At 42.5% G+C, this 21100-nt stretch overlaps 1 protein-coding gene across 4 annotated transcripts; it reads right to left on the reverse strand.

Annotated features, from left to right (window-relative positions):
• Nucleotides 1-226: 226 nt before the first annotated feature.
• Nucleotides 227-19215, reverse strand: LOC118125721 (nipped-B-like protein). Of its 4 annotated transcripts, none has more exons than XM_047344446.1 (47): nucleotides 19000-19215; nucleotides 17280-17428; nucleotides 16686-16851; nucleotides 16345-16445; nucleotides 15945-16053; nucleotides 15704-15852; nucleotides 14628-14755; nucleotides 14452-14542; nucleotides 13845-14315; nucleotides 12320-13738; nucleotides 12014-12142; nucleotides 11572-11754; nucleotides 11251-11322; nucleotides 11075-11164; nucleotides 10892-10992; nucleotides 10713-10799; nucleotides 10356-10587; nucleotides 9736-9887; nucleotides 9567-9647; nucleotides 9332-9432; nucleotides 8776-8905; nucleotides 8609-8691; nucleotides 8312-8444; nucleotides 8072-8215; nucleotides 7888-7974; nucleotides 7412-7626; nucleotides 7211-7307; nucleotides 7026-7124; nucleotides 6791-6937; nucleotides 6493-6627; nucleotides 6303-6401; nucleotides 6134-6187; nucleotides 5930-6038; nucleotides 5678-5814; nucleotides 5396-5536; nucleotides 5191-5284; nucleotides 4828-4982; nucleotides 4645-4735; nucleotides 4317-4490; nucleotides 4035-4225; nucleotides 3803-3910; nucleotides 3124-3324; nucleotides 2756-2902; nucleotides 2277-2641; nucleotides 2012-2186; nucleotides 1673-1858; nucleotides 227-1207 (listed from the first exon to the last, which is right to left on the reverse strand). In XM_047344446.1, the coding sequence occupies exons 2-47, from the start codon at nucleotides 17341-17343 to the stop codon at nucleotides 854-856; spliced, it is 7977 nt and encodes a 2658-aa protein (XP_047200402.1). In that variant the 5' UTR covers nucleotides 17344-17428; nucleotides 19000-19215; the 3' UTR covers nucleotides 227-853. The 4 variants fall into 4 exon arrangements, with proteins under 4 accessions (XP_047200402.1, XP_047200403.1, XP_047200401.1 ...); XM_047344447.1 differs by lacking the exon at nucleotides 19000-19215 and adding an exon at nucleotides 18710-18993 and having other exon boundaries at nucleotides 11075-11161; XM_047344445.1 differs by lacking the exon at nucleotides 19000-19215 and adding an exon at nucleotides 18710-18993.
• Nucleotides 19216-21100: the final 1885 nt, after the last annotated feature.

Raw genomic sequence — 21100 nt, forward strand, 5'->3', positions numbered from 1 at the left:
CAGCACTTTGGTCAACTACAGATTTTTTTTAAATGTGCTATATAAACAAACTTGACTTTCTCTGTTTCTCTTCAAGGTTTGTTATCCTTCATATATATGGACCCAAGACAGAAAAGAAAAGCAGGTACACAGGTGTTGTATAAGCAGAGTGGTGTTCCTGCTACACCAAGTCCTGATTCCACAGACTGGCTGTCACCTATTCACAAAAACAAACCCAAACAAGTACCAAGGACATAAGAAAATTTTATTGCAGTATTTGTTTCACCGGAAGAGCAGGGGGTCACCTTTTTTTTGGCTCTATAACATCAAAATCTATATTAAAAACAAAATAACTTCCCCCCCGCATATAGGCACAGATACTGCACTGATCTTAACATAAATAAATCATATCAAAGATATGTACACAGTGTGGGTAAACAATAAAATGTCTGGAACAAGAAAAAACAGAACGCAGCTTAAAGTTGTGAATAAATCCATCTGGTGCTAGTTTAAACTCCAAAAACACTTTATTAAGAACATCATCACTACACTAATTTCCAACATTCACTTAACTTTTTTTTTTTACAGAAGTATGTTCAGATATAAACATGTGTTTAGTTAAACTATGATACAGTGGGAGTAAAAATCAAACAACCGAGTTGCTGCACAACAGCGAAGGAACTCCCACACAATGTTTTCCCAACATTTCCTTCTTGTGATTAACTTAAACATGTCTGTACTCAAAAACAGATCAGTGTTTACAACACTTCCGACAGGTCCTTAAATCTCAAGAGGTTTTCGTCTTCCTTTCTGCGAGTAACATATTGGATCCACAAAGACTTGGACTGTGAAGGGGTTCTCTGTCTGAGAGATTTCAGTTGCCCTCCTTGGCAGCGTACAGCGCCCGTAACGTCTGTGCCACTTTGTTTGTGAGCTTGTGTCCGCTTGTCAAAGAGATTTTCTTATAAATAATATCCGACTCCTTGATAGTGTCGACCCAAGGCACCTTTTTGCGACCGTCCCGTTTCTTTGCCACAGCCCATGGCCCAGAGTAAGTCCCAGTCATCCAATGTATACTGTAGCCAGCTTTGGTCTTCTGGATGACCCTGGCAATCTGTGGTCTGTCTTTGTATTTGGGACGGCAGATGGCGATGACGTCCATGGCATCCACCCCCTCATTCATGTGACCCGAATCCTCGACGCCATCCTTGCCTTTCCTTGGTTTCCTCTGTGGATAAAAGTAGCAGAATGTTAGTGTCCATCACAAAACTTTTTTTATACAGAAATCTTATACAGATGTTTTAACATTGGGGTAAAGTGTGAACAGGAAGAAATGTCCACCAAGATTGCTCTCAGCAACAATGAGGAGAAAATTCAAATTCATTGAAAATCCCTGGAGGTGAGAGGCATTGGAAGGCCATTTAATATCAACATTCTGTACAGGACTACATTCAAACAGGCAGCTTTGTGAAAGTGCAGCTTTGTGAAACCTGTAATGACTGTGTCAGGAAGGTGTTGCTTAAATTCTTCTTTAATTTCTAGTTTTAATTCCAAAATGAAATGGTTAACCTGCATTTTCACATTTTCCCAAAGCATCAGGTGGCTTTTGTTGTGACCTCACTAATTCACAAAGTCACTATGGATATCCTATGAGAAATCTCTGTCCCATATTTAGGGAGTTTTAAATTCTTACTCCAGGCACATCTTCATCGTCACTATCCTCTTCGTCTGTGTCCACCGGGGCAGTGTGATTATTGTGATTGTGGTTCTGGAGTTTCGGGCCCTTCAACAGTGAAGTAATGGCTTTGTTTCTGGCGTTGGCACTCGCCTCCCCCTCCTCTTCTTCGTCGCGATCCAAGTGCTCCATGAGTACCTTGAACTAGGACACAAAAGCAAAGCAGAGCTTTTTAGTTTACTTGACAACTTAATACATGACACTTGTTTTGTCTGCTACATATTGCCGAGATTAAAATGACTAGTTAATCAATTCAAAACAGTCTGAATGAGAAAATACAGCGTGCTGAATGCTTACATCCAAATACTGTTTCACAATGTTCCTCTTGGTCTCGTGACTGAGATCTGTGATGGCTAGATCACTCTTCAGGTATTCCAGGGTCTGGCGAGGGTTGAAGTGGACTTTGGATTTCCTGTTCACTGCCTTTTCGTACACCTTCGCAGACTCAGTCGGAGAATACTTCTGGATTTTGCTGCAACACAAACAAACACGTTAAGCCGAGCTTGTGTCTTGTAAACACCTTAAAGATTTGTCCAAGGATGTTTTCTTTAGCGTGACTTACCTGTCTGAGAAGCCATACAGATTCTTCAGATGTTGTTTGAGCACCAGCAGCAGCAGAATACCCTGGGAAGCGTTGGCGAACTCCAGCAGAGGGCTGGGGTTCTCAGGTAGACGGTCCATCACTGCATCCTCATCCTCCATGTCAGAGTCAGAACCCACTGTTTTCTTACTCTTATGGACCACCTCTTCCTCCTCATCGCTGCTGCTAGAGCTACTGCTGCTGGAGCTGCTGCTGCTCTGCTCTTCATTCTCATCTTCATCAGAGCTATTTTGCATCCTCCGGTGCTGCTTCTTCTTCTTCTTCTTCTTCTTTTTCTTCTTCTTTTTCATCTTCTTTTCCCGCTGTACAGGCTCTTTCCGTAACGACTGCGAAGACAACAAAATCACTCAAACACTAACCTGATATATAGTGAGAATGTGACACACGCTCAACAACTAAAAGCAATAAGTTATTTACAAGATTTTAAAAAAGCTTCTCACCTCCTTGAAAGACTGAAGAAGGTTGCTACCAGAGACAGAGAGAGTAATGTCTATGTGGTGCATGATGAAAAGAGGCTCCTCCTGGGTCTGGTAGGGGAAGCAGGCAAAGTTGTCTGCTATAAAAAGCAGCATGTTCGCCTCTGTTTTCTGAAGGGGACAAAAAATGAAATATATAAATGACCTATTGATGAATAGCCCTTTACTACACAGGAATATTGTATATCTTCCAGAGGCAAAACGTTTTTTTTTGCAATTCATTGATTCCATAGGAAATGCAGTGGCGCTAGCAAATGCATGCATGTGTAGTTGGAGATACACAAACATCATAAAACGCACACTGAGAATCTAAGAGAGTGAGGGGAACTTACAGAGCTGTCATCAAACAGGTTGAGCAGGGAAATGAGGAAAGCCCGTCGATATTGCCTGTTCCCACGGACCAAGGAGTAGAGATGTGAGCAGAGGGCAGTGTCTGGCTCATCGGGACGAACACCTCGGATCACTGTTTTCTTTGGTCCATTTATGGCCTGTTGCACCTGGTAAGACATCTTCAATCCTGCGACGGCCTTCATCTGTGGAAGAAACAATTCTTGTAATTCCTGTATTTCATTCTTACTTGATCTACAAAGTCTGGGATGAAAAGCTGAATTACACGATATTATTAGATGTGCAAAATGTTTTAAAGTTTAAATTGAGATTTCTGTTGTTGGTGGTTTCTTCTTTCATTAAAAACCTCTTTCTGTAATGTGTAACATTGTCCTACTTCACATTTTAGAAAATATTTGGTAGAGTAACTTATCAAAGTTTTGAAACAAAAATGTGTTACGACACCAGGCAACATTTTGCAACAAGGATCTATTTATTTTCTGCCTCCATAAACCGTAGTTGTGATGTTAACATTTTAACTATAACTTAGTAAATCTGTGAATATGCAGGTGAAGTGAAAAAGTATTTTTTCCATTATATAGACCTTATGACCAATATCTAAAGCAAACTATCCTTTACACTGTCACCCCTTTTCTGGTCATTATAAACCAGCAAGTCACTCACATGGATGAACCCTGTATATTTCTTGTCAATATCCACCAGCTGTTGATCGGCCTTGTTCTTCATGGTTGGCTCTGGGTCTGTTCCCATTGCGATCAAGTAGGGCACACACTAAAAAAAAAAGCATAGTTTCCACTCTGTGAACAACTCATGATGCATTTGAGATAACAGTGTCACTCTGTGATGAAAATACATTTTCACAGAGCAATATGCTGCAGTGAAACTGTGAACATACCTGCACCGGATGGACGAGGCCCTGGTTTAGAGTCAGTGTAATGACGCTCAGGGCAAAGTGTCGAACAGTGGACTGTGAGTGGAAGAAGGAGTCCAGCACCTGCTTCAGGTAAATCTGCATTATGGAGCTGCTCATGCCCGATGAGATGTCCCCCATTTCCTTCAGATCCTCCTCCTTGGCTTGACTCTTCCCTGAATACACAACAGCATCCGCCTGATTAGCTCTGGGATGTTGTCGGCAGATGGAGTAACAGAACACACGAGGTGGATTTGTAAAACTCACATCCGCGATCGGCCTCCTGCATGCGGGAGTCCTCCTCCTGCAGGTAAGTCTGCAGGTTTTTTAACACCTGGATCTTCCGACTGACCATAGTGGTCTCATCTGAGAGGATACTGTTGTACAGAACCTTCACATCCTGCACAAACATGATCTCTGGGTTCATGATGAACTGGAAGCCTTGAGACCATGGAAAGAATGTAAATACAGATGTCATTACTCAGGAAACTAATGTCAAAGATACAGGCAAGTAAAAGATTAGAGCTGTCAACAATAAATGACTATAAGTACAGTGAATGGATCTGATGTTAAACAGCGATGAAGTGCACCATACCTAGACCTATGATGGCCTTGATCTGGACTTCCTCCTCTTCATGCGTGGTGAAGTACAGCAGAAGCTCCAACACTTTGTCCTTGATGATAATCTGAGTGACACATGGATTCATTTTCATTCATTCACCAAAACAGCAATTCTGCGTACAACAATACAACGTTAAAGCAGAGTGCTGATGTTTACCTTGCTGGCACCCTTGAAATCCTCCTGGTCAAAATCAAAGTGTCGGCAGAGAGCCCCCACCGTGAACAGAGAACGCAGGAGAGTCGGCTTGTTCGCTACCAGGGTGGAGCTGCTGGGGTCCTCCTGGTGCTGGGTCTTCAGTTTTGCCAGAGCTCCTGTAAAATCATACGAACCGACAGTGAAACACTCATTTTGTTTTGAGCATTCAATGCTAATTTACTTGGATGTGAGATGATGAGCATGAGCGTATAAATGTAACTTTTTGAAGGTGAATAAACAGGTAAATAATTTAATTTGTGGTCTATTTGACATTTTTCCATTTCAAGGTCTATTAGGATTGTGCTACAAGTGCATAGTTCTTACCATAGTAACGATTAAAACAAGCCCAAACAAACTTGTAGTTGTGTGTGACCTTGTTCACAACCGCACCGAGACAGCTCACACTGTGTTGTACAACCTGAGAAGCAAACACAACAAATGATATCACGATGTTCCGAACAGTTGCTTCACAACAGTGCTGTTCAGTTAGTTTTTTCTGTCAAAGCTGCAAGAAGCAAACGCCACTGACCGTCATGCCATATTTGATGATGAGCTTCATCAGGTCTTCTTCTATGGTATTGAGGAAAGTCTCACTCGGCTGATCCATCAGTGGAACGACCAGCTCCAAGATCTTGGCCACGTTGCAGATCAGCATGAAGTCATTCTGAGTCTAAAATGTCAGGATGAAGACACATGAAAGCCAAAGTATAGGTTTAACACTTTTTTCATTTGGCTGTAACTAGACTTAAAGCATAAGTAGAGGAAGACATTATAATATGATGTAATATATATTAAAATAAGTTATAATTACATTGCACTTTGTGGTCAGGTAGGGCTGCATAGTCATAGCATGTTTGACCATTAACTCTGCTTTGATTTTGCTGAACAGGTAGAGAGTGGTGATGCATGCTACGAGACGACCTGAGTTGACCCCTTTGTCCTCACAGTCTGAAACACAAACAGAAACATCTGTCACCACACTGTGTCTGTACATGTGTACCAAAATAAAAATAAAAAATATGAATTCTGTAAGCAAATAAAGTATTAAATTGCTTTCCGTTACCTGCAAGAGACTCCTCGTATTTCAGTATGTGTTCCACGAGATTGTCCACCAGCTGAACACAGGCCTTCCTGGCAGGTTTGTACGAAGCGTCCTTCTCTGACTTCAGCAGCTGCAACAGAGTTCAGATAAAATTAAACAACTATGACAAAGACAAAGAAGCTGCTGATGAGATATCGAAACAGTTTAACCAGTGAAAAAACTCACGTTCTGCAGAAGTTGCTCAAACCAATCGTAGCCTGTATCTTTACATGCCAACACCTGTGATGAAATCAAAACACCACAAGAGCCAGATTGTGACAATGTCAAACATACAAATGTTTCTTATTTGAAAATGTGCAAGAGATGTTTTGGTCACATGTTAGATAGTACGCACCACATCTGTGATGTTCAAGATCTTTCTGGTCATGGCCTCTTTGTCGTGGCCGGGTGTGGGCGTGAACCAGAGTTTCTGGAAAGTCTCATTCACCAATTTCTGCACGGGCGGAGATATGAGGGTTAGCTAAAAGTATATTTTGTGTATATTAAAACAACTTCCAAGCTTTAACATAAAGCTAAATACAAACCTTGATCCCCTCCTCGTCATTGACTCTTCGGATCATCTTCACACACATCTCCGTGATCTTGTGGAATTCTGGTTGCTCCAGGCAGATATCCCTCAGGATCTTAATGACCCTCTTCCTTACACTGATACCTGTGTCCTATAAGAAGACAAAATGGGTACAAGGACATCTCAGTAGAAGCTTAATGTAAGTTGTGAATTTGCTTTGATTTATTGCCAGATTAAAACAGCAAATATCTGTGGAAATGGAAAATAGGAAAACAAATGTATGGATGATGTACAAAGAGTGACATTGAATTTACCAATATCCTTTCAATGAGCATATCGTAGTACTGCTCAATGAGCTGAGGTCGACTTAGCACAAAACGGCCCAGGAGCTCCACAGCGGCCTCTCGCACACTGGTTGAGTTGTCCATGAGGCGACAATGAACCCCACGCTGCATATCCAACTGAAAAACAAACACAATGGCATTAACAGTTAAGAATATACATGATGGCTGCAAGTTTGATAGTGTGAAAGTTTACAGGATGACTTACCCGTGCCAGAATACTTGGATCCACAGCCACTACTTCAGACAGACACTTCATGGCTTTAGTTCTGACTGCAATAGCACTCTCACCCAAAACTCTCAGAATCTATATATGACACAAAAGAAAAAAAGTTAGTCACAGACAACATAACCCAATCTCCCCCATTCTTCATATTAAATTGACTCTCTCACCTGTGATAAATAAATATCAAAGCTCTGGGCAAAAGGCCTCATAGAGGCCAGATATCTGACGATTACACACGAATCATCGTAGTCTATTGCGTTCATCCTGAAAAGAAAGTCAAGAGGATAGTTCATTACCAGGATGGGTGAACAAGTCAAACAGCACAGCAAAATAAACCCAGTGATCCACAGTGAATTAGTAGTATTTACCTCAGAGCACTGGAATGTGATTGTGAAGTCTTCATGACCTTGCGTAGGAATTTCTTTCGTGCATCGGCTTTCTGCATAATCTCCTCAGTCGAGTCGACATCCTTGGAATGACTGTGACCTTTCCAGTTCTCGTCCTCATTTTGAGACTTCATTGCTTTCTCTGCCTCACTTGTTGCGTCCCTGAACCACTGGGCAATATAAAATTTCCTGGCAAACTGGATGAAACAAATGAGAAGTGATATTCAAAATGCTGATTATTCTAAGGCATATTATACGGTATAAAAACCCAACTGACACCAAGGAACACTTTTAATCCATATGTCTTTTATGCTAATCGTAACAACCTGCAATTTACCTGTATCAAACCACTCAAGAGCTTCATGTAACTGAAGTACACACGATATTACAGCAAAAATGAGCATCCAGTCCTTAGGGAAATTTTAAATGTGGCCATAATGATTATATTAAACGCTCACCAATAGAGATGAATCTTTGTCACTGCTCTCATCTAGGTAATCTAATAAGTCCTTCTGAAGTTGCTGCACCTCATCACTGCCTGGCGTCTGTAAGCACAAAAACAAACAAGGGTCAGTTCCACAGTAGCTCAACAGCACTGGAAATATATAGGTGATTAAAAGAGTCAGTAGTTATCTTGCCCACCTCTCTGAGAATGCGGTCAATAGCCTTTTGGTCCATGTTGCTGGTTACAGCATCTTTGCGCAGTCGGGAAGCTACAGTGCCGAGGTAGTCCAGAGACGCCACCCTGAGAGCCATTTCTGTCTGCTTGTTACTGAACTGGTGCACCTGAGAGCACAAGAGGTGAAGCAGAAACGTCTCAACAACCAAAAAAAACGCACAAGCAGCGGTTTCCACTGGGCAGATGTGAAGGATGTGACTCACCAACAGCCGGCCCAGTAAACTGAGCAGTAGTTCAGATGCAGGCCACTCGGGCTTGTTGATTGTGGACAGGAGGTCGTGAACGAAGTTCTCAAACAGAGGCCTGTAGTCCTCCTCTCCCTGCTTACTGCCACACCTGACACACAGAGAATACAACTTTTATTAGAAAATATTGTTCAACATTAAGTCAATTAATATTAGAGTGTATTCCACAGCAGGAGCAGGTACAACGTTTTTAGGATACTGACAGTTAAGTGGCTTACGTCATGATGAATATTGAGAGACAGAGCAAAGACTCACTTCTTGAGAAACACCGAGAGGAAGTTCTGAGCTGTCCTCATGGCAGTTTCAAACGTGTTTGTGATAAGGACGTCTTTATCCACCTGGGTACACAATGTGTAAATTAATTTATGAAACAAAACATGTATCAGGATCATTTAAATATCAGTTAAATCCATCGTCTTTACCTTCTTGTGAGATTCATCCTCTGCTTCTCTCACAGAGGGAAGGTGAACCACACACTGGATGAGCTGAAGAACCAGAGCAGAGACCATCTGGATGTACACGGGCTCTCCATCCGAATCACCGTTGTTCAGCCTGAGGAGGAAGAAGGAAACATTTATAATAATAATAATAATGATAAACTTGATTTCTACAGCACTTTTCTTAACAATGGTACAAAGTGCTTTACAAGGAAGAAACAACAGATAAAATGAGAACGAAACAACAGAACACAAGCAGAGAAAATAGAATGATGACATAGATAACATTACATAAATGAATAAATGGGATTGGTCAGTGTTAATAAGAGCCAATGTCATTGATTTGTAAAAGCTTTAACAAAAAGAAATGTTTTAGAAAGGAATTTAATAGAAGATAGATTATAAATCTGTCTTAGTTTGTTATCTAACAGTGGTCGAGAGGGCATTTGGCTCATCACTAGATTTGTTTACTGAGCAGCACTGGAGACATTTGTTTTATTTGCCATTTCAGTGAACAAATATTCACTTTACGCGTTCTTACCTGAAGTTCCTGAGGCTGCGTTTATTAGTAGGCAGTCTGGCAAGGGAGGTGAAGATCTCTTCAAGAATGAGCTGCCTGTGTTTCTCGTAACGAGAGAAGACCTGAGGGAGAGTATAATGCAAAGGATTGAATCAAATTATTAGATTGGAGATGTTGCTGTGCAATATCATCAGAAAATGAGAATCTTAAGCAAGATGAACTGCTAAAGCAATAGAATATGCCATGACAGACTTACTGCTGTCACCAGCGTGATGGCGCACAACTGCAGCTCGCTGACGTTCTCCACAAAAAACGGAGTAATACCCAGAGTGGACACCTAAAAGTCGGGCACAGAAGCAATCAGGTACGTTAGCGCTCTGGAGTTCATGAACTTGAATGACATCCGATCAGATTTTGAGTCTCACCTGGAGAATCGTGGTGTCAGTTTGCAGCTGTAACTCCAGGAGCTCCGAGATGCTGCTGACGATTTCACACACTTTGCTGTAGAGCACGACCACCACCTTCTGTTTATGGCTGGAGCTCTTTCCTCGCTTGGACTTTGGTGTGTGCACGCCACCTTAAATGAAGAAGATAACACCGATAATAAAACAACGGTATGTGACGCAGGTTGTTTTAAAAATGTTCTCAACAACTTTGCGTTTGAATGTGTCAGACACAAGACATTTCAATATTCAATTACAGGGTTATGTGAGACTATTGCAAGAATATTCTGTGGCCAACTTTTACTTAAAAGTGAAATAATCTGATAAGAATTTTGTCAGGAATCTCATTTTTTTAATAAATCCCTGAAGGTTTTAAAACTGCTTCTCGACTTTGTCTCATCATTAAATGTAACAGTGGAGTTCTCATGTTTTAAGCTCTTTTCCAAAATGTGCAAAGAAAATTTGAGCACAATCAGGCATAAAAAGAGTATAACATGGATTCAGCTAGTTTATATGTACATTCTCCAACATATAAAATAACTCCTGCAAGCTATTTTACGAGACTATTGCAATTTATGAGAAGAGAGGAAAACAGTGCTGACCTCCGTGGGGATCCACCCTGTAGGCCGGGTCGTACTGAGGGTACAGAGAGCTCTGCAGATGGAACTTGGTGAACTGCAACACCCTCTCGATCACATCCTCCATGTACACAACCTTGGGCATGTGTGGAGACGTCATGATGTTGAGTGCAGTCAGACAGGCATCGGCGGACTTGGTCACCCGCTCCATGATGAGGTCGCGCCACAGCCGCTCCTCGTCCATGGAATCATTATCCTACATATTCCAAAAACAATTTTGTAAAGCATAATGACACAACTCAGAAGCTCTACATATAAGTTAAATGAATTAAGAGTCATCATTCTACAGTTAAAATAAATATTTTCTTGCTGACAACTTACATGACTCAATAATGTGGAAAGTTTGACACTGTCCTGAATGTTCTTCTCCAGGACATTTAGTATTTTCATCAGTTTGCTTGAAGAAAACTGTAAATCAATGAAACGATGATGATTACTCGCACAGAAATGCAGCTATGACGTTGAAACCATGTGACAGAGCACAGACACACTTCTCTTACCTTGTTAAAGATGCCCATAGCTTTAATCTTAGCAGAATCGTTTCCGAGCTGGTTCAACTGCTGCTTTCCAAGCAAGAGCTCCTGAGGTATTTCATCATCATCTGTGTGAGGGAACAAAATTATAACTTTGCCACTTCCACAGATGTCAAGTGCCATGTAAAGTGTGCAGTGCTTGATGTTTACCTTCAGCAGTAAGATCCACCTCATCAAGGTTCTCGAGGATGCTATCCATACTGGCTGCGAATCTCTTAAATGTGGAGGAGTCCATAACTTCTGTTAAACAAAGGATAAGTTAATTCATAAAGACATGAAACTCGTTCGTATTACAAAAGTTCAAGTTCAAAGTGGTAGAACAGTACCCTCCAGTGTCATCTTGGGATCGTACGCCTTCTTGTTTTTATGTTTCTCTTTTTTCTTCAATTTTTTGGCAACTGAACAAAAAGAAAACAACATTAGTCAAATCCTTAACAGCAGTAAACAGGAACTATTTAACAGAGAGAGACCTGGGGGGAGTGATCCAACTGTCTAGGGAGATGGCCTGATTTGAGATTTGAAATAGCGATAATTTGAATGACAGGTGTCACAACCAAGACAAAACTAAATAAAAGTATATTTATATATATATATTGTCTTCACAGAGATTGTCTTTGCTGTTTCACTTTTTTGTGAGAAAGACTCACCATCACTTAGGATTGGCGGTGGAGATTCTTCATCCGATTCAGCCAGGATCCTATCACGAGGACGGTTACCGGACCCCCGGCGAACGTTTTGAACACCTCCGCTTTGACGGTGCTCTCCAGAGCCTTTCCTCTCTTCCTGCTTCGAGGTCTTGTCATGGTCTTTCTTGTGCCGTTTCTTTGCAGCTGGAATAAAAGACAGAGAGAATAAAGATTAGGATGAGTGAGAAAGAAAGTTTCTAAAGATGTTTAAGCAAAAATTATGACATTTTTACAGAATTTTATAAAATGTGAGGAAAAGTTGGAAAATATTTGGTGGCACAAACGTTTAATCTTAAGGATTACAGAGAGCTAAAATGTTCAGTGGAGGGGAGAGAGTGATCTTGACAGATTTTGTCACACTCTGATGTACATGTACAGACATTTTTTTAGATTGAATACTTACACTTATTTTCAGAGTCATCGTCTTCATCATCATCTTTGTCTTCATCATTTGAGTCCAACTCGGCGTACTTCAATTTCTTGCTGACGACACTGTGCCTTCGCTTGTTTGTCTTCTCACAAAGTGACTTCTCTGTAAGCACAAGAGCTGAGTGAGCTTTCAGCAGATTAAACATGTACAATTAAAGAGAAGACACAATGACTGTGATAAGAGTGATTTCTGAGACAGTGGTGTAAAGTAAATGAACAACACAGAAACAAAGTTCCCCCCAGTTCAGTGTGTATATTTAATAAACAAAGAAAATCATACCTTTCCCTGATTTGTCGAAGGAGGACGAGTTCTTGGATTTGGAGCCGTGTGCGTTCCTGCTTTCCTTGATGATCTTTTTCACCTCATCAACACTGAGTTTCTGAACCACAACAACGGGCTTCGCTCCTTTGTTTAAGTTCTCTACCAAAGACATTCTCTCCAGTCGGATCAGGGGTTCGCTCCAGACCTCTTTCAATTTGTTTGGAGGTAGTGGCTCTTTTTCTTTGCCGTCTCGTTTCAATTTTGGAATCACGAAGTTCTTCAGACTCCCCGTCTTGCCACCGAGCAGGAATGAGGGGAACTCGCTCGGTTTTGTCTCCAACGACTGCTGTTTGTTTCCAGTTTGGCATCTGACGCTGCCATCCCCACCTCTTTCTTCTTTTTTATTTTGGGGGCTCTGAAGGGCGGAAGTGTCTGTCTTCTGACGACCATTAAAGTCAGCGGACTTTCGGCTCCCGTCTTGCTTCACTCTCGGGCTGTCGGATTTCGAATGACGTTCAGGAGAGTGTCTGTTGCAGTTTTCTGTTGACTGTGTCTTGTGTTTCCTTTCCCTGTCTTTCTCTCTGTCCCTATCTCTATCGCTATTTCTATCTTTACATTTATCTCTATCTTTATCCCTTTCTCTGTGTTTGGCCCTGTCCTTCTCTCTATCTTTTTCTCTTTCTTTATTTCCTTCTTTATTTCCATCTTTATTTCCATCTTTATTTCCATCTTTGTCTTTGTCTTTGTCTTTGTCCTTATCCTTTTCTTTTTCTTTATCCTTTTCTTTATCCTTGGCTTTGTCCTCTCCGTGTTTGGAGTTACGCTCCATCCTACTAATGGTTTTTGGAGTCTCTGCTTGGTTGACATGGGATCTGTGACTGTTGTGGTTCTTTTCCTCTTTGTTGCGCGACTCTGAATGCTTGTCATGTTTTTGCCGTGGTGTGTCTGTTCGTCTTTCATCGGAACGGCCGTTACCACTCTCCGCCTTGCCATCATGCTTGTGTTTGGATTCCCGCTGGTGCTCCTGCTTCTGTTTAGCAACCAGAGGTGCTTCCTGCTTCTCTGGTTGCCCATCTGAGCCAGACTTTTTTTGAATTCGTTCTTTGGGATTGTCAGAATGCTTTTTGTTGATCCCAGGTTTGTTTTCAACAACTTTGTCTACCTTCACATCAGCCTTTGAATTTAGGTGTTTCAGCTGGTCATCACACAACGGATTTGCTTCCAAAACCACGACAGGTTGTCCGGTCACTCTGCCAGCTTGCTGCAGGTCAATACTGACCATCAAAGCCGGCCGACTGGCACAGTTACTTGCGGGATTTGTCTTCTTGGGTGTCACCTTGCTGCCAGCGTTGCCCCCTTGTACAGCAGGTCCGTCACCTGCCTCTGCTCCGGATTCCTGAGGATATGAGTCTTGCTTCCGTTTCTTCAGTGGCTTGTCTGCAATAAAGAACACTTTATTAGTTTAGATACCCGTAAAAAAAAAAAGCAAATACAGGGTCGGAGAAAAAAAACAAGAAGGCACAGGGAAGAGACAGAAACGTACCTTTATCCTGGACTTCTTTAGACCATCGTTCTCTCTCATTGGCTGTCTCGCTTTCTATTCTCTCAATTTCTGCAATTGCATCCATCTCCGCATCATCATACACGCCCCCACCGACGACTGCAATCTCCTTGGTATTTGGCCGAACAGGAGGCGGCTGACAGTTCACCTGCTCCGCAGCACCAAACTTGTGTGAAAAGTCCTGAGCGTCCCTTGACAACTGATTATTATTCATCAAATCAATTTCATGGTCTGAGTCCATATGTGCCCGTGGAGGAAATTCTCTGGATTCATCAATATCTGGAATCTTCACTCGGGACAGCTTTAACGTCAGCTTGGCAGAGTCTTTTGCTGGGGAACCAACAATGTCGTACAAGTTATTTTTATCCATCTGCTCATTTTCCTCTTTACTTCTCTCTCTCTGCTTCTTTTTGCGGTTGGCAGAGGCGAGGAGCAGGTCAGGCCTGGATCCTGCTGAAACACAAATAAATTCAAAGAAAAGTGAGCACCTGAGAATAGGTCTGGGTAAATAACAAACTGTATGATAGCGTATTATTTTTGATTCTACAAAAAAATGCAGAAGAATCAACTTGTTGCCAAGGCAGCATACTTTTTGCCATCTCTTCACTTCCAGCAGAGGAACACACAGACTGTGGTGATTTGACTCGATATGCAGCAGCCCTCACAGAGGGGTCATTGTCCTGTTGGAACACAACACATTTATCATTTACTTTTAAACGCTGATGTACAGTTCCCAGTTCGGGATATCGTGAATCTGTGCATTACCTCATTTCCCAGTCTGTGAGCCATGTTCATGTATTCTTCATCGGTGACCAGTCTTGCATTGTGATTAGAAGAACTACTTGAGAGACCAGAGACCTTGTTGTCATGGCTGTTTCTTACACCACCAGGAACTGAAACAGAGAGCAAAATAAAAATCTCCAGTTAGATTATTTGTGATGGGCAGTGTAACATATCTATGTGTGAGATAGATACTTTTCCCATCTTTGCGGATAGCTGTAGTTTTACTGTTTGAGGGTTAAGTTATGCTAAGTTAAAGGATTAGCTTAAAGGGATAGTTCACTGAAAATGAAAATTCATTCATTATCTACTCACTACCATGTCGATGGAGGAGCGGGGGAAGTGTTCGATTCATGAGTCTCAGGGGTAAACAGTGTTGCAGCCAAGGCGACCCCTTCTTCAGACGCAATAAAACTGAAAAAAACATAACATACCTCCATACTGCTCGTGTGGTGCCATCCAAGTGTCTGCAAGCCCCGACATTCATATTCGACTTAATTTACACCGTGTTTTAAGCCTGAATGTCCACTACTGGATGTAGCGATGCTAGCGGATGTAGCGATACGAGGCACACCAGCACGTTCCCTTGGGCGAGAGTGTGCGCGGTTTTCCAGTGTGTCCATGAGAACGTGTACGGAGGATATCAGTGGACATTTATGTTAAAAACATGCTGCAAATGAAGCCATTTTGAGTCAAATATGAATGTCGGGGCTTGCGGACACTTGTATGACACCACAGGAGCAGTATGGAGGCATGTTGTGTTTTTTTCTACTGGTTTTTTTACGTCTGAAGAACTGGTAACCATTTCCTTCAATTGTATTGGATTTGGCTGCAACACTGTTTACTCCTGAGACTCCAAAAGTGTTTTGTGGACTCTAACACTTCACCCGCCCCTCCATCAGTATAGTGGTGACTGGATAATGAGTGAATTTTCATTTTTCTGTGAACTATTCCTTTAAGCAGTTGGATTGTGTCCAGCTTACTTTATCTGAACTTATCGGGAAGGATCTGCAGGTTATAGTGCAGCCAATACTCCCACGCATTTCTCACTTTGTACTCACCTTGCTGAGTCTGATGGTGCTGGGAGTAACTGGGTGGATTGTACTGCATGTAGTCTGCAGGACTCTGGGGAGTATAGGGACTGGGTATGGGGCTGTTCTGCTGGGGTACGAACCGGGAAGCTGACCCAGACTGCGGGGACGTAAAACATCTGCAAAAGGAGGAAGGTAAAAAATCCTCTTAGTAAAAGTACAAATGCATCTAAATATATAGTAATCATACAGTGTGATGTCACCACCTTACCCAGGGGGGCTTTGAGGAACAGCGGTCTGCTGGTAATTCGATCCTGGACTCCCATGCATTTGATTCTGGGCTATCTTATACTGTTGCATCATCGGCTGCTGCATCACACCTAAAAGATAAGGATTAAAAAAATCTATAATCAGTGTTACACAAACAGGAAGTCAGATAAACACATGTCTGCGGCACCAAACCTCACCTACTTTCCTTCCTCTGATTCTAAACTGTAAACATCAGAAGCAATTTTTATGATAATGCTGCTCAATACAGCACCACAGCTTCGTGCAGCAGCAAAAATGACTAAAAAGTCTGTTTAGCAATGTGGTGAAACTGGACAGAGAGCATGCAGTGACTCAGTCCCTCTTCCTCATCCCATCCCAAACCTTTTACTGGGATAACATACTTTTGTCCCCAAAGACTTTGGGGTTCCTGGAAAGCAACGTTTGTAGAAGTATTGGCATGTCACCCTCGGGTTCATCGTTCCCCAAGTTGTCCTTCAACTCTCTGCAAAGCAAAGAAAAAAAATGATTAGAGCGTTATGATTCCTCATCCAATTTCAGAGCGTGATTCTGACAACCAAGTGAGCATGAGCTGACCTGTCTGGTAATCTGTAATCTAATCACTGAAATTGAAACATTGATGACTTCGCTGTGGCACTTTCATTAAGACTGCTGACAACTATACTGGCGTAACAAAGATTTCTGCTGCTACTAGCAAGTTTTCCTCTCTTGAACTGGTACTTACATGTGTTCAGTGGAGACCTGGGTAAGGCTATGTGCCAGCTGAGTCACCAGATTTTCGTCCCGACACACCAGGAGGCTGCTGACCTCTTCAGAGATCCTTCCATTGTAGAGCAGACTCTTAGCAGTAGTGGCCGGGAGAGGAGAAGGCAAGGGCAGCTGGTTCAACACTAAAAGGAAGATTGAAGGACAGGTTAGGTCTTTCATATATGGGAACGTCAGCACAAAGAAAGGCTCATCAGTTTGTACATTTAACAGATCTCCCCTTTGTTGGGTACACTTTTATAACCTAATAGGATCCAATCCCTAAATTCGGCAATGAATATTATCTTTGGGAATTGTTCAGTATTATGCTGTTTTAACAGTTTGGGTGCAGTTCCTACAACTTTCCATCTTCTGAAACACAAGCCCCTTCACCTCTGTCCGCCCTGAGATCACCCGGATTAAGAAACAACACCATTTTCAATCACACAGCTACAGTTATGTCTGGTACAACTCCACAGCCAAGTCCAGCATTCCTTAGTCTTGCCACATCTCGGTTTTGAATGTTAGTGTTTAGGCTACAGTGAGCGGCATTAGAGACGAGGTTTGCACTTACAGTCTGTCAGGCTAGCAATTCCAGCGAGAGTAGTGATGGGGACATGAGGCATATCACCATTCATGCTGAAGATGAGGTCAAGAGGTCGTGTCAATGCACGGGCTGCTCGATATCACCAAACTCTTCCTATTCCTCACATCTCCGACACGCTGCAGAGAGACAGAAAAGTGAAACAATCTCGCCGTCAATAATGGTCGGACGACATCACGTGAAGTATTGTTCCCAGTTAAAACCAGGAAAATCGTCAAATTGCATCAGAATAAAAAAGATCATATTAGTCGATAAATGTTATTCCTTTCAGTTTTAACGTTTTCCTGCTGAGTGAAGGTTGTAGTTTGAGGTAAATCAAAGATGTGCTAAACCTCCTCACAATGTTTGCACAATGCACGAGCAATATATTGACATAGTGAACCTTTGTTATGTTGCTAATGATTAAAAAAACACAGTAAATTGTGACAATTATTGATACAGTGTCATTGCCCTGGTCTATATTTTGCATGTACCCAGTGTGTGCTAAACCTGTGTCATTTCATGAGTGTGCATTATTACAGTGCCAACGTAACTGCCCTTTGATGTGGGCAGATCGTGCCCGGATATCAAGCCCGGACATGTATTTACAAATGATCGATCTGTTGCAGTTTCTTTGCCAGAGCTGCAGCTTCTGGTGCCCGAACACCCCCCCTCTGATCACCCGGGGCCCGTAAATACACACACCGTTCCAAATGTGTGCACAATGTTTGTATCTCTGAGATGTTTGCAAGCTGCGTGAAGGTGAACATGCAAATAGCTGCAGAAGCACGAAGTTAGCAGGTTTAGCTCCTGGTTCCAGATGCGAAGCACAATGTAATTCAGGTGGTGGACGAATCGATGTAATAATCAACGGTGAAAGAAAAGAAGGGAAAAAAAGAAAAAAGTTAAAACAATTCTGCGTGTGTGTGTGTGACGTTAGCTTGTTTGTGGTTTGTTCAAATTCATGCTAGCGACTGAAAGAGAGAGAAACGTAAACACACAAAGCTATTGATAAACCCGTGTAGCTACTTAGGTCTACTTATACTCTTCCTTTTGTTTTCAATTCAGGTTTGCGTGGCTGCTCGCAAGCACAACAGCGACGTTAGCTCGTCCTGACACCAGAAGTGACTGTTATTACTCGGTAATTACTCTTATTTCCGCCCTGGAAAACACTTATTTGACAAGCCGAGCTGGGAAAACGACGTTTAGGGGAGATACTCCAGTCAACTCGGGGTTGTTAGCCGGCTAGCAACAACTGGAGATGCGGCTAACGTATGCTAGCTGGCTAGGTATATGTGCAGCAACTTGCCCGAGCTAGCATCACCACCGGGAGAGCATCCAGCCCGTTTTAGCCGTGAGCTGCCGACTCTGTGCGGCTCTTTCCTCGGTGTTATGTGTCGCGCACGGACTCGGATATTCACCTCCCACTTGCTACGGCCTTCCTCGAACGCATCCCCGGCTCACAAAGTGGACCTCGGACTTGCCTAAGGAAGCGTAACCCCAACCCGACGCCAGGGAGGCAGGGTACAAAGCAAAGACCCCATCACAAATGAGAATGATCCACCCCCCCTCCCTCCTTTTTTCTCCTTGTCTGATCCCGGGAACAGGCTCCCGGCGGCCGCCTGGTGTGTCCGGTCGAGCGGTAACACCCCGGGACGGTGGCGCGATTACCCAGATGAGCGGTCGGTGTCGTTGAATCCGGCTTATTTACCTCGGGATGTGATGAGAAAGAGAAGTGGCTCTGGTGGAGGTGGAGGTGGAGGAGGGGGAGGAGCAGGATGGCAGCTGGAGAAGAGCCTCTAGCTCCCTCTCCGTCCCAGCGCCCAAACAGCTCCTCGGAGCAGGCAGCGTCAGTGAGTGATCCCTGTCTGTGTGGAGGACCGGAGGCAGGGGGGCTCCTCTGGCTCACACACAGGCGGACACTGATGCCCCGGAGCGGCCTCATCACACGATGGAGTCGGGTGCTGGTTTATTATTTTTTTTGGGGGGGGGAACAGGTGAGAGAGGTGGAGGTGGAGGGGGTGGCACCACACAAACCACCCACCTCAATTTCAGTATCAAGAAGTCCTTCCCTCCCCCCCATCTCTCTCCACTCACACCAACCGGTTGAGGCACATGGCTGCACACACACCCAGTCTGGCTCTGCCCATGGTTCCTCCCCATTAAAGGTTCAGTGTGTAAAATCTGAGATTAAATAATCCTAGTGATGTTTTCACTAGTGTGTTCCATCTAAATTGTACAAATTGTTTTCTTTACTCTAGAATGGGCCCTTTATATTTATAAACTTTATATTTACATCAGGAGCGGGTCCTCTCTCTACGGAGGCCGCCATGTTTTTTTTACACTCAACACCTTTTGAGTTTTTATGACAACTGAAGGTTGCCACAGGTTCTCTTTCATGTTTGTGGCTGTGGGGTAGAGCGGTCATCCTTCAACCAGAAGGTGAGCGGTTCGATCCCACACACATTCTACACATTGGACCTTTAAAAGGGGGTTAATTTATTGTGGGGACTGTTGGGTTTCTCTATAATATGGTGCGGTCTCCACCTCACTATGCAAAGTGCCTTGAGATACCGTATGTTGTGATTTGGCACCATACCAAAAAATATGAATTGAATTGAACCGAACAAGAGGAAATATAAAACAAACAAAGACATTTGAATACAAAGTGCATTAAATGAAAATAAAATAGAGCTCAATCAAACAACTACAGTACTATATACATTAAAGGATGCAAGATGTATACTGTATATGTATAAATAAATAATGGCACATTATCAGATGGGTAAATAAACAGGAAGCAGGAAGCAAATATGGCGAAATTGTACTGTGGTGAGAAATCTGTTTGAAAATGTTGAAGGAGCAATTAAGAAGAATATAAGCCAGGACCAGAAAAGTAAAGGTGATGACCCCACTGTGTACCAAATCATATCAGGATCCACTGCAACCTCGGCTGATTTCTCAGTGGTGGTTTGCAGATGCAAAGATGAACACATTTTAGGGATAGCCAAAAAATGAAATTTCACTCATTATCTACTCACCACTATGCAGATGGAGGGTTGGGTGAAGTGTTTAAATTGAATTGGAGTGTTGAACTATCCCTTGAATGATGAACTATCCATTTAAAATGATAAAATGATAATTAAATCATTAACTAGTTCAATAACAATTTCAATCAGAGGAATTATGTTGGACGCTGGCACTTGAATGCACTACCGTATCTTTTGGACATGCCTATAAAACATTCAAATATTTAGAAAGAAAATATGGCAAATTTTACGAAAGATTTTGTAACATGAAATCCCTTGTGATGTTGAGGTCCTGTACTTTGGTGTATTCAAAGAAGGTGTGAACGAACGAAACCCGTTAACCTCAAGCAGTGGATGAACATATAGATAAAGAAATCTTTGCAATAGAAAGGATAAGTCTCTCACTGAGATCAAGGGCAGAGGCTTTTTCGTAGAAAATGGGAGAATTGGATTTTCCTAAATTACAGGGGACAATAAGGACGCTGCCTCCATGTGATTTTCTTTGCTATTCACATGAGATATAATAGCCTAGACTACTTATCTTAGATGGCTCTAACCAGCAGCCCTAAACTTCCATGTCAAGTATCATTAATGTGAGGTGTGCTTGGAGTCCTGACATCACACCATCACATCAGCTGACCTACAGCACCAAATGTTGCCAATGGCTGGAAGTCACCCTCCTCCTAGGCCTTCTCACATGATCCAGGTTATTCAGGAAGGTAGGAGTCTGTGCACATGTAGGTAGACCAATGAAAAACATTCACCCGTTCATCTTTTAGTCTT

Source organism: Hippoglossus stenolepis, chromosome 18 (assembly GCF_022539355.2).
Source record: "Hippoglossus stenolepis isolate QCI-W04-F060 chromosome 18, HSTE1.2, whole genome shotgun sequence".
NCBI classification, from domain to species: Eukaryota; Metazoa; Chordata; class Actinopteri; order Pleuronectiformes; family Pleuronectidae; genus Hippoglossus; species Hippoglossus stenolepis.